The sequence below is a fragment of the Aulonocara sp. 'chitande type north' Nkhata Bay genome, linkage group LG2 (assembly GCF_057382095.1).
Source record: "Aulonocara sp. 'chitande type north' Nkhata Bay isolate Kocher_YH1m ecotype deep benthic linkage group LG2, A_spYH_male_GT1.1, whole genome shotgun sequence".
NCBI classification, from domain to species: Eukaryota; Metazoa; Chordata; class Actinopteri; order Cichliformes; family Cichlidae; genus Aulonocara; species Aulonocara sp. 'chitande type north' Nkhata Bay.
The window spans coordinates 35,567,998-35,580,667 of NC_141345.1; the positions used below are offsets into that span (position 1 = coordinate 35,567,998).

General features: G+C 38.8%; 1 protein-coding gene across 2 annotated transcripts; it reads left to right on the forward strand.

The window, feature by feature from the left end:
* The first annotated feature begins 6,717 nt into the window (after nt 1-6,717).
* LOC147338302 (uncharacterized) lies at nt 6,718-8,701 on the forward strand. Of its 2 annotated transcripts, XM_086260676.1 has the most exons (6): nt 6,841-6,883; nt 7,010-7,339; nt 7,605-7,937; nt 8,019-8,144; nt 8,413-8,468; nt 8,549-8,701. In XM_086260676.1, exons 1-6 carry the CDS (start codon nt 6,841-6,843, stop codon nt 8,672-8,674), a joined length of 1,014 nt encoding a protein of 337 aa, XP_086116802.1. In that variant the 3' UTR covers nt 8,675-8,701. The 2 variants fall into 2 exon arrangements, with proteins under 2 accessions (XP_086116793.1, XP_086116802.1); XM_086260667.1 differs by having other exon boundaries at nt 6,718-7,339; nt 7,605-8,144.
* The last annotated feature ends 3,969 nt before the right edge of the window (nt 8,702-12,670 follow it).

Sequence of the window (12,670 nt, forward strand, 5' to 3'; positions counted from 1 at the left end):
ATATGCTGGTCATAAAGAGATGGGCATGATCAGCAACAATATTTAAGTAGGCTGTGTGGTGTTTAAGCAATGCTCAATTATTACTAGGAGTTCTAAGAAAACATCCTTCACAACATTACACAACCACCAATAACCAGAACCAATGATACAAGGCAGGATGGATCCATGCTTTTTTTTTTAAAGACAAATTCTGACGCCACCATCCAAAAGCCTTATCACAAAGTGGGAATTGTTAGAGGTGGTTGTAGTCAGGAGATCTAATAATCAATAGCTTGGTGATCAGATCCCTGGCTGCCTAAGTCTGCATGACAAATTTCTTTCGGAGCGCAGCTAGAGTGAACAAGTGTACCTAATGAAGTGGCAGTGTTGCAGTAACAGGGTGCAGCTCCTAGCAGACGAATGTGTTTGGTCCGCCACAACTTTCCACACATGAGATATTTTTGAGTTTGATATTTAATGTGGTTAAAAAGGTTAATGTCATTGTTTAGAAATGTTTAAAAAAATAAAATAAAATGAATAACATTTGATCTTTTATCTATCTAAAAGCACTTTCTAAAGGCCCTCTGCATTGTTCTCTTGACAAAAAAACAAAACAAGCAAAGCCACATGCAACAACTACACTGACAGACAAAGGCTTTGGTGGGCCATTTCTCCACTCTTTGACCAACCACTGAAGCTGTTTACTGAGAGCAGAGCTCACTGTGCCCTTTAACAGGATATGATATGACAAAGCAGCTACAAGACTCTTTTTATATAGACAAACCAAAATGATTTAGTTTTACTTTAATGCAGAGCACAAATATTGTTTCTTTTTTGTGATTTTAAGCAACAAGCATTTACAACCAACTATCACCAACTATACAAGTGAGGTGTGTAGGAAAATAAGACTTCAGAAGTATGGTTAATAATATAACAAACATTTGAAGACATTGCCATGGATACCAGGAAGGGATACATGATTAGCATCTCCCTGCTTCTGCCAGCAGCTAAGAAAAACCACAGAAAAGGAAAAACTGTCACAGTGTGATGTGCACTTGTTCCTTCCTGTTCCACAGCTCTTATAAGCTGTTCAGTTATATTATTACAACAGTTATATAGTTTTATTCCACTTGTCTCTTTAAAGTAGATAAAAAAAGTACTGCAAGACCAACTTCCTGCAGAAGAGAGTGAAACAGAAACAAAGCAGCTACAGTGGGATGCAAAAGTTTGGGCAACCTTGTTAATGGTCATTATTTTTCTGTATAAATCGTTGGTTGTTACAATAAAAAATGTCAGTTAAATATATCATATAGGAGACACACACAGTGATTTTTAAGAAGTGAAATGAAGTTTATTGGATTTCATTGTGTGCAATAATTGTTTAAACAAAATCAGGCAGGTTACTTAGTTTTTCTATGTTAAGAAAACTCAAATAAATTGAGTTTATCAGCGTTTTTGCATAAAAAGTACTGGTAACTTATTTAAATCTAGTTCTAATAACAAATGGATAAAAATTGAGTTCAGCCTATTTAATATTTTTAATTAACCTCCTAAGACCCAAACTTTTCCACGGCATGCATTTTTAATTTCTCTTTGATATTTGGTCACATTGGGGCCCGATGAATGTAAAAACATTTTTTTTTTTACCTTATCTTTGTTTTTAAGAAAAAACAAGAGCCATATATGAGGATATTCGTTTAAAATTTCAATAGAACAGTAGCTGTATAATGTCCTCGTAAGTGGATATCAAGCCATTATAGAGCAAAATTGAGTATTTTGGTCTAAATAACCCAAAATGTGATGTCCACATATGTGGACACCAGGTCCTAGGAGGTTAAACACAATATTAGATTTTACAGTGTGGAGAGATCTTAAACTTGCTGTTGGGAGAAGGCACCCTTCAAATCTGAGAGATCTTGAGTAGTTTGCAAAAAAGAATGGTCGAAAATTCCAGTTCAGACATGGAGTAAGCTTGTTGATGGTTATTGGAAGTGATTGATTGATTTTTTTCCAAAGAGCACCCAACCAAATATTAAGTTGAGGGTGCCAATAATTTTGTCCAGCCCAGTTTTTTAGTTTGTGTGTGAAATTTTTTTTTGTCTGTTTTTGTGTTGATACACTGCACATAAAGGTGCATTTTCTAGAAAAATCCCTGGGTGTTGACAATTTCAGCTATGACTAAATATCTGTGAGTACAATTAATTTACCAATCAGTAAAATTTCCTGTGGGGATCTTGCTGCTTTCCCCATTATCATAGGCGTGCACCAAGGAACAGCCTGATTTTACCTACAGTTCTTTCTGTACATCAATACAGCAATGGCTGACCTGCAGGTGCCCCACCCTTGTACTCTATAGTACTCTGATTACTTGCCATAAAAGTCATCACAAGGATGGATTATGTGAAGTTTGACAACCACACAAATGGTATGGTTTTTATGGACAGAATTTCTAGACGCAGCCAAGCGGCAGAAGGCCTCCAGCTCACCTTGGAACAGTTTGCAGCTGAGTGTGAAGGAATGAGAATCAGCACCTCCAAATCTGAGGCCATGGTCCTCAGCCGGAAAAGGGTGGAGTGCTCACTCCGGGTTGGGGATGAGTTCTTGCCCCAAGTGGAGGAGTTCAAGCATCTTGGTCTTGTTCACGAGTGACGGGAGAAGGGAGTCGGAGATGGACAGACAGATTGGTGCTGTGGCTGCCATCATGCGGACGCTGTACTGGTCTGTTGTAGTGAAGAGAGAGCTGAGAGTAAAAGCGAAGCTGTCAATTTACCCTCCCTACCCTCACCTATCGTCATGAGCTGTGGGTAGTGAAAGAATGAGATCGCGGATACAAGCAGTGGAAATGGGCTTCCTCCGAAGGGTGGCTGGTCTCTCCCTTAGAAATAGGGTGAGAAGTTCAGCCATCCGGGAGGGGCTCAGAGTAGAGCCGCTGCTCCTCCACATCAAAAGGAGCCAGTTGAGGTGGTTCGGGCATCTGATAAGGATGCCTCCTGGGTGAGGTGTTCTGGGCATGTCCCATCGGGAGGAGGCCCCGGGGCAGACCCAGGACATGCTGGAGAGATTATATCTCTCGACTGGCCTGGAAACACTTTGGTGTTCCCTCATTTTCTGTCCAGCTTATGGGTTATCAGTTCTGAAATGTGCATTTGTGACTTATACCAGTCAGGCCTTTCTGAATTGAGGTTCCCTTTTTTCATAAAACCCACAGTTTCCAGAGTCCTATGTATCACAGAATCCAGGTTCATACACAAAAGTGCAAAGCCAGACTCTGATGGTACAGACACGTGATTCAGGGTGAAGATTCTGTGGCCAAGACTGCCATGCACCTGATGGCTGGGTCAGATCAAAGAAGACATACAACAAGTGAACAAAACTGCTGAAATATATTGCTTGATATCCTGTATAGCTTAGAGATGTACCTCTCTGTTTGATGGACAGCTGGAGGCTGAATTGCTGTTGTAACTTTATAGAGGCAGTTAAAGAACTATAAGAAGCTGGAAGAACTGAAAATATAAGACTGGCTGAGAAGAAGCTGAAATGTGATTTTTTTTAATCATCGGTTGAAAAGTTAAAACTTCTTTCAACAAAAAAATTCAGACAAATTTAATACAAATGTGACACAGCAAAAACCAAGCTAAATTCACAAAAGTTACATTTGTAACTTTATGTTTCCTAAAATGTTAAAGCATTTAGACTTACATGCAAGTATAATTTCTTTTACTTATCTTTGCTAATGTTAATTTTTAATGTAAAGATGTCAAAACGTGTTGGATTTTTGAATTGTTTTCATTTAGTATGCATATAGATCAATTCCCACTTACACATGTATGTTATTAATAAATGATTAACCTTCTGGTAAAACTTCACTGATCACTGTTATGAAAACATATTTAGTTGTACATCTGTGTTGGTTTACATTTTATATATCTATTCTGTATAATAATGACCAATTTTTCTTCTTTGGCTCTCGGAGGAGGCGGACGGACTTTTTCTCTTCTCCCTTATCTTCCCTGCTTATGTCCTTGTCTAGTCTCGTGGGGTTTTTTTGTATTTTACCTGGAACACTCACTCACAGTCTGTTCTCTAAAACCTAAAAGAGGAATTATGGATTGGATCAACTGGTCCCTAAATGCAATCGACACCCCTTCTCAACGAGAAGTTTGGGCTCGGGTGAGCCTGAGTGCTGAAGATATCTACCTATTCGGAACCATGGTAACAGGGTTCTGGCGGATCGGAGCTGGCTTGGCCCTGACTTATCGAAGAATTAAGGAAGCGGAACTGGCTGTTCAAATCCCCACAAGGCTGCCCGCTGGGATTGGAATGGTGGGAGAGGCGTGAGTTTCTCAAAATGGGCTCATTGAGTCAGCACGGATAAGATCTTGGAGAGGCTACCGGTGCTGTGAATACTCAGAATAAGATCTCTGACTGCAGACTGGATACATCTCTGAAGGGCTAGCCCGGAATAACATCTCTGGGCACAAATCGGATGACATCCCGGGGAGGCACACTGCCGTGAGGTCTCAGAATCGGCTCCTTGAGCACAAGAAATGACAACATCATAGAACGCAAGTATGGCGAAGCTCGCGGCTCTCCAACGGGAGATTGAGAGACCAGTGTTGGACTGTAGAACTGCTTTGAAATTCATATGAGCTGTTCGCACTAAAGTAAAAAATAACATCAGTTATGCGGATACCCCTTTGGCGCCAGCTGCAAGGCCGGAGCTGAACAAAACACCCTGATAACGACTGTGTTGAGTCTGTTCCTTCCCATTCCATGCAAGGTCACCTGGGTTGGCTGGTAGACTGTTTACTTAGCCTGGCAGGGCGAAGGACACTGTCTCAGCTGAACTATGGACACGCACACGCACACATACACTGATACTGATAAGCACTCCTGGCACATCACCCTCCCTACCCCGGATCCAACGCCACCTCCAATGCTTACCTCCCCTCTGATGTGGACATCGGGTCAGCTGGAGGCGCAGTCGAAGATTGCAGCGGTCCCAGATCAGATGTACACACTGGAACTCTTTCCCATGTTGCTGTCTGTGTTTATTGTGCTATGGTGTGTTGATATCTGTGCATTCCTGTATTATCCTTCTGTGTTACACATTTTGATGTTTTTTTCCTCGCTACCTAGCCTGACCTGTCTCCCCAATGTGATGTTTGTGTATTGTATGTACGGTCGGCAAAAGACCTGCAACTGACAAATAAAGGCTATCTCATCTCATCTCATCTCAATCATATCAGTTTTCTTCATTTTAAATGTGAAAATGGACATCACTGCTACATTAATGAAAGAAAGCTACCCAGCCAATCATATATCTCCCAGCTGAACACTTGCACAGAAATGGAAAAGAAAGACAGAGTAGCAAGAAGCAGAGAGGCACCTTAGAGAACAGGGAGATGTTTTCCAAGAGTCTGTTGAGGGTGTTTTTTAATGGATCTAATTTGAAAAAAATATTTAAAACCTGTTTATTCTCAAAGGCTTGCACTTATCGTGTGTGTTAACTTGAATTTTATTTCTTTGTAAAGTTTATTTTGTTATTTTTTAGCTTCATAGAGTTGGTGACCTAAATAGATTTTTATTTTTTCATCTTTTATGTTAAGCACATTGAGATTATATAGCACATTTCATTATAAGTAAATAAAATGACCATTGCCAAACAGGCTGTTCTTTATGGCATTACAGCTGGAACTCTCAGTCTGTATCTTTGATTGGCTTTTCCTGCCCTGTGTCACAAATGTTTCATAGGATAATAGGATTATATGAGAGTTTGTACTAATAAGGTCAAGAGCCAATTTATACAGGTCTAAAAAATGTTTTTGTGGCCATTATTTAATGGCAAAAATTAAAAAACCCAAAAGGATATTTTGATTTGATTATTTGATTATTTAGATGTTCTGTGCTGATGGGCTGAAGATGTGTTTGACAAATCTGCAAAATATTTGTAGCTTTTCCCAAAAACCACATTTCAAGATGTCACTTTGACCGGTGGTGGTATCAGGTTTAAACAAAAAGATATAAGGGTAACCTAAAATTAATCTACCTATTTGCATCCTTAATTGTTACAGCAGGACTGAACACAGCAACACTCATCAGCTACCTTCTTTTACACCTGCCATGGGTGAGTACCTGGAATAGCTTAACTCTTGGGGTAACAAGACCAAATGACACGCTACACATCTCCACAAACCAAGACCACAACAAAATATAATATAAATGGTAAATATATTAAAACTTTAAGAAATAATTCAGTAATAATGTTTTAACCAGTTACCCGTGTTAGAGATCCCGATTTGTCACTTTAGTTTGTTTGCTATGTGTGTGATGAGTCACTATTTGCTTGTCTGCTTGGACAAGTGGTTATTGAGAGCTACATTTATGTTTGAAAGTTAATGCCCTCTCATGCCATTGTAAATAAACATTGAGTCTTTGCTTTGAGATTGTGCAGGATGTGGAACACCTAATGACCTAGAAAGTGGAACTTTTCAAAATGTGTTTAAAGCATAAAATTTGATTCAACGAAGACTCAAACTGCCATCCCTGGTGTAGTTATGCATGTTTGTGCCACCATCCTACATTCACTTTCTAAAGTAAACATTTTTGCTCAATCTGGCAATTCAGGAGCATTTTAATGAATTGTTTCCAATAATAGGAAGAAATGGGCAATGCATCAGCTTAGTTTGAGGACTTGTTGTGCAAGATCAATGTCACAGGAAGTGGCCTTCTGAGTCTATGTTTTGTGATAACCAATCAGATGTATGTGACAGTGTGACATGGAGGGTCCATGTTACCTCCTCCACCTCCTACACACTCAATGAAATACTTATTAGATCCCTAACAGAGGACACTGTCAAAATGTTTTTGTTCTGGGTTACACTGATTCTTCTTCATCGAGTATGTAAGTGCTTTCTTATTCTATCAAGTATTTTTTCCATATATGTAGGTTGGTCTTACATTTCTTTTTTCAGTTTTTTTTTTATTGTTATTGACTGTTTTATATTTTATATTTTTTGTTTCAATTTAGCTGCACTCATTCCAATAACTACAGCTCAACTTGGGGGACCTGTCAACTTTACATGTGTTCTGCCCAAAACTGAGACCGGCCGTAGAGATATCCACTGGTACCATCAGAGAGCTGGTGACACACTGAAAATTATCTGGACACTGAAAGAATCGGCAACACCTAAGTTTGCACCTGCATTTGATAACTCAAGATGGGAAGCAAATTATGATAAAAATGTCAGCAACCTGACCATTCTGAAAACAAATCAAGACGACGAGGGAATCTATCACTGTGGGTTTACAGAGTGGCTCCAAGATACTACATGGAGCGGAACGTATTTGTTAGTAAAAGGTAATATTGTGATTTTTTTTTCTCAGCAGCTAAAGCTGTCTCATGTAAATGTGAAAAAAAAAAACAATTAAAATGTCAATAAGCATTTTTGGAAAACCTACTAAACTTTCAATTTATATTGAAGATGTTTGCAGTGATCTTAATGGTTGTTTTAAGTGAAATATATTCTTAAGAATTTTATGACTAGCATGCATTACACCGATTTTTCTCAGGCTTTCAAAAGGTGCTTTATTGTCACATTTGTCAACACATTTGTATTAAACAGGAAACACCCAGACAGCAAACTACACTGTTGTTCAGGAGAAGACAGTCCATGCAGGAAATTCAGTGACTCTTCACTGTTCACTATTTTCTGACGCTGAAAATAAGACATGTCCAGGAGGTCACCACGTGTTCTGGTTCAGAGAAGGATCTCATCCTGATATCATTTACACTGAAGGAAACAGACATCATGAATGTGGGAAAAGATCTGAGGCTCAGCGGAGCTGTGTTTTTCGCTCTTCTAAAAATGTCAGCTCCTCTAACGCTGCGACTTACTATTGTGCTGTGGCCACATGTGGGCTGATATTATTTGGAAATGGAACTAAACAAGAAATGGGTATGACTATGAAATATATCATATCAGATAAATATTCATCTCTTTTAGAATCACTCCTAAGATGTTTTCTTTGTTTTGCAGTGCAAACAGCAGGTTCTGCATTTATTGCACTGGTGATAGCAATAATCTGCTTGGTTATTTCTCTTATTCTTAATGTTATTTTCATCTGTTGGCGAACTCCAGGAGCAGCATGTGAACAAATTAAAAGTAAGTCGTTTAAAATAAATGAAAAATCATAATAATATCGCTCTTCTTAACATTAAAAGGAACTTTCAAAGAAATAGGATTAGTAAAAGTAAATTTACATATCTTTCTATACATTTTATTATTAATATTGCTGACATCTTGCACATCTCATTATGTAGGACTCTATCAAGGTCAATAAGTTATTATTGAATTAGCCAGGTTAGAAACCCAATTTTAAAAAATAAAAATCAAGTAGATAATATTCCTCTTTCATCACCGTTATGCACAGAAAACAGCTCGTCACAAGCAAGGCGAGATGACTTGAGCCAAGCTGTGGATGACAGTGTAAGTAATAATATGGCATCATATTTTTAGTGATTTCTAACAACTTGATGTAATTATAAGAATTTTATTATTTCGCATAGATTGAAGGTGAACTGAACTATGCTGCACTGCAATTCTCTGGAAGGAAAACGACAAGAGGAAAGAAGAAGAAGGATGAACTGGAAACTGAAGAAAGTGTGTACTCTCAAGTAAAATGCAGGATGTGAAAGTGTGTCGGTTGGGTTATAGTACTGATCTTTTATATTGAAAATAAACAAATACAAAGAATTTGTTAGTAATTTTACTAAAAACATGATAATTTACATTCATTGTACCTATTGTGTTTTCCTGTTCTTGCTTTCCAGGTTATTTATTTATAATATGATGAATCAAATTAAATAAATAGTAATACATTGTATTGCATACATAGTATACATGAGAGGTGGGCCGAGTATCCAAAAATTATACTCAAGTAAGAGTAGCATTACTTTAAAATATTATTACTCAAGTAAAAGTGAAAAGTAGTCGTCAAAAAAGTTACTCAAGTAAGAGTAAAAAAGTTCGCTGGATTCACATCCGCAAAGAAGACTATTATAAAGCAATGGTTCAGTCCTGACATTTGTATGGAATCATTCTGGATACGATGTCTTATCCGTGTTATTCATTTTGAACATACCACAGCAAAATTAAATAAAGCTCGACCCACGACTGTTGAAGCTTGGAAAATCTTCTCATCCAAAGTTATCTCCTGGAAGAGGCAATAACTGGTTTTGACTTTGTGTTTTTTTCTTTGCTGTCCCTATGCCTTGTGACCAATGTTTGCTTTGCTACTGCAGTTTACAGTTGTGCTGTATATGTCTGTACCCCCCCCCCCGTTTTAAATCAATAAAATGTTGATCACAAAAAAATAAAGTATATTGTTAGAAAAATATACTTTTCATGTTATAAAGTGATATAGCTCTATTTTTCTTTTGCCTGGGTGGCAGCTCTACGCTTCCATATCCGAGGCTTTTCAATGTGGCCTCACAAAATTATCACAACTACAACAACCATGAAAAGAGTTGGATGGACATTGCTGCTCAATCACAGCTGCCTGGTCAATGTTTTTCATCAGTAATTTAGCAAAGTTGATGGTGGTGTGTGTGTGTGTGTGTGTGTGTGAGTGAAAGATAGAGAGGGAGAGAGATTTTGTATGATAAGCTTCATGTTATGGACGCACAGTTTGAGCACTCAGGTCGCATCAGAGCATCAGGCCGTATAGTGTGAGACCTGCATCGTGATCTATGAACTTCTAACCCCTGAGATTTAATTGTACAGTTTGAGCAGGAGCTGAATAACGTGACTGAAAAAAATCGCAGTGTTTGCCCAGCTTAATGCAGACTGTTTAAACTAAACAAGCCGCTGTTTCACATAATAAACCCTGTCAGCCGCAGTATTGCCTTCTGTTTTAACAGTTAAAGCAGTAGAGACGAGCTGTTTACATGTGCGTGGAACTCTAGCTTGTTTAACCAGGCTAGCTGTTAGCTTATAGCTCACGCTAGCTAACCAGCGAGCAGTTAAAAGGTCAGCCGAAGCTGCACAAAACACCCACAAACTTATCTCACTACAACGTAGCGCCGAAAATATGACTTGCAGCTCGAGCTCGACACAGCGTCTGTAACATAAGACTGACATCCAGCTAACCACAGCTAAAAAGATATTTAGAGACTGTTTCCTCAGGTTACACGAGTTGAGTTGTTTCACGCTGAAAAGTTGGTTGGTTTTGGCTCTCACTGAAGACACCGACGCTGAATACACCGACGCTGATGACATATGAAGGAAATTGCCGTCCCGGGTTTCCTCCGTGGCGTGAGCGATAAGCAGAGTTCTGTCCTTTCCTTCTAAGATTCCTAATTATTTAAAGTAACACTCAGGTATGCCATTCAGCTGGGTTAGTTACGACGTCGGGAGCAGCTTGGGAGAACAAGGAAACACAGACTGCTTCAGGTTGTCTTCCCAAATCGACTCAAAGGTTTATTTGATACACAGCAGTTTATATAGAGGAAAAAAGGTTCGTGTGTCAGCTTTCCCAGTTCAAACCGGTACAGACTAAATAAGGAAACGTCTTCCTGCCTTCTGAGCAAAGTATCCCTTGTGTAGTTTATCAGTTCAGCTATAATTTATGATCATCCCAGCAAAATACACTCCTAGACATAAAATACAGAGTTCTTTCATTAGTGAATTCTGAAACAAACCACCTAGCCTTTAACGAGCCTTTTCCAGGAGATAAAGAAAAAGGGAGGATGGGAGTAAGGAAGTGGTCTCGTCTCTGTGGTATTTTCGACCTTGGGGTACCAGCTTGTGAGTCCTACACATTAATTCTTGGGTCACAGAGAAAGAGAAAAACAACTAGTAGATGGGCCATATTGAGTAACAGTTTTCCTGTATAAAACAATATCCTGTAAATGCTACTATGGTATCAAAATATCATAACAACATAACTGTTCTTTTGTACTGCTTTTAAGAGAAACATTCTTAGTATATGAGTCCGAGGGTGTTCATCCTCTTCAGCTCTAGCGTAGACTCTGCCATGTTTTCATGTGTTTCTTCTTTCCGTGTGTCCGCTACTTTGAAACACTTGGGCCCAGTGTTGGTCAAGTTACTTGAAAAAAGTAATCAGTAACTAATTACTGATTACTTCCCCCAAAAAGTAATCCCGTTACTTTACTGATTACTTATTTTCAAAAGTAATTAATTACTTAGTTACTTAGTTACTTTTTAAAAACACGATTTACAACCTGAAGAGGTGATAAAGCGATAGATCTTTCAGCCCAATTCTACTTTTTCTGCATAAATCATCATACAAAATGTAATCAAATGGAAAAGTCTCTTTTTTTTACTTGTTTTATTAGTTTTATTCTTTTAACTTTATGCATCAAGCAAAAATGTAATTATCTGCAACATTCTCTGACTTGAATAAATTAGGTTAACATTTAAACCTATTTTCTGCACATTCCAGCACATAAAATAAAATATTTTTTGTGTTTACACTCACTCTTTCAAATAGATGCAAGTAAAACACAGTAGAAAATAAATAAAGTCAAAGACTCAGCGGTCCTGTTGCTCTATTTTCACCTGTAAAGCAGGACTACGGTAGGCGGAGGTTTACCCTGGTGCAGGTGTGCTGCGGTCAGTTGATGAATCCGTGAGTTTCTCTGTGAGTTTCCCATTACGTCGTAGCTACTCGGTGCTTGTTGGAAGTTTAGGGGTTTTTTTCGCTGTAAAAAGTTTTCTTCCTACGCACAGCGGACACTAATGTTTTTGTCACTTTTTATGGAATCAAACTCAAAGTAAGGTCAGTACTTCCACGCTTTAAACGCTGCACGCTTATACTCTCTCCCACAATCGATATGTGATCCATTGTTGATCTGCACACAGCTGTTGTCACCAACGGCGCACTCGCTTAAGTCACTGTCATGAGACATTCTCGCAAAAAAATCACGGTTTTAGTAACGCAGCGTTCCTACGGGAAAGTAACGGTAATCTAATTACCGATTTTGCAATAGTAATCCCTTACTTTACTCGTTACTTGAAAAAAGTAATCAGATTACAGTAACGCGTTACTGCCCATCTCTGCTTGGGCCGCTCTGTCCGCCACAGGCTGTATCCCAATTCAGGGTCTGCAGCCTTTAAGGCCGATTACGTCACAGCGACGCGACGAAGGCTGTCCCAATTTGAAGGCTGCTCGAAATGCGGCCCTCAAATGCGTCCTTCATTTCCCTGAATTTCAAGGATGTGGCGGTGTAGACTTCGTGGCCCAACATATCCCAGAATGCATAGCGCGGCGGTGGGTGTGGATAATTTTGCCGAAAAAAAACGGTGGAAGAGGGGCGCCCGAAGAGTAAACTTTAAGTAAGTACTGAATATATTGTCACTTATTTATGTGCAAATGTTTAATAACGAAGAACATTAAAACATGACTGTTGGCCAAATGTTGGCAAAGTTATGTGACATTAGTGACGTTTGTACTAACTTGGTTTTAAAGCCTTTACTTTAAAATATACACCGTTCAATAGCTGAGCTTAATCTTACAGAGAATGATCAAAGCTCATGTTGAAACAAACAAACAAATGAACAAAGGATTTTCTCCTTCATTTCTGTCAAACAAAGCTGTATGACACGTTTCCAGCTGTTAGTATCATGGTTGCTAGGCAACCTGGGCAGCGCAACGGAGGCTAGACCGT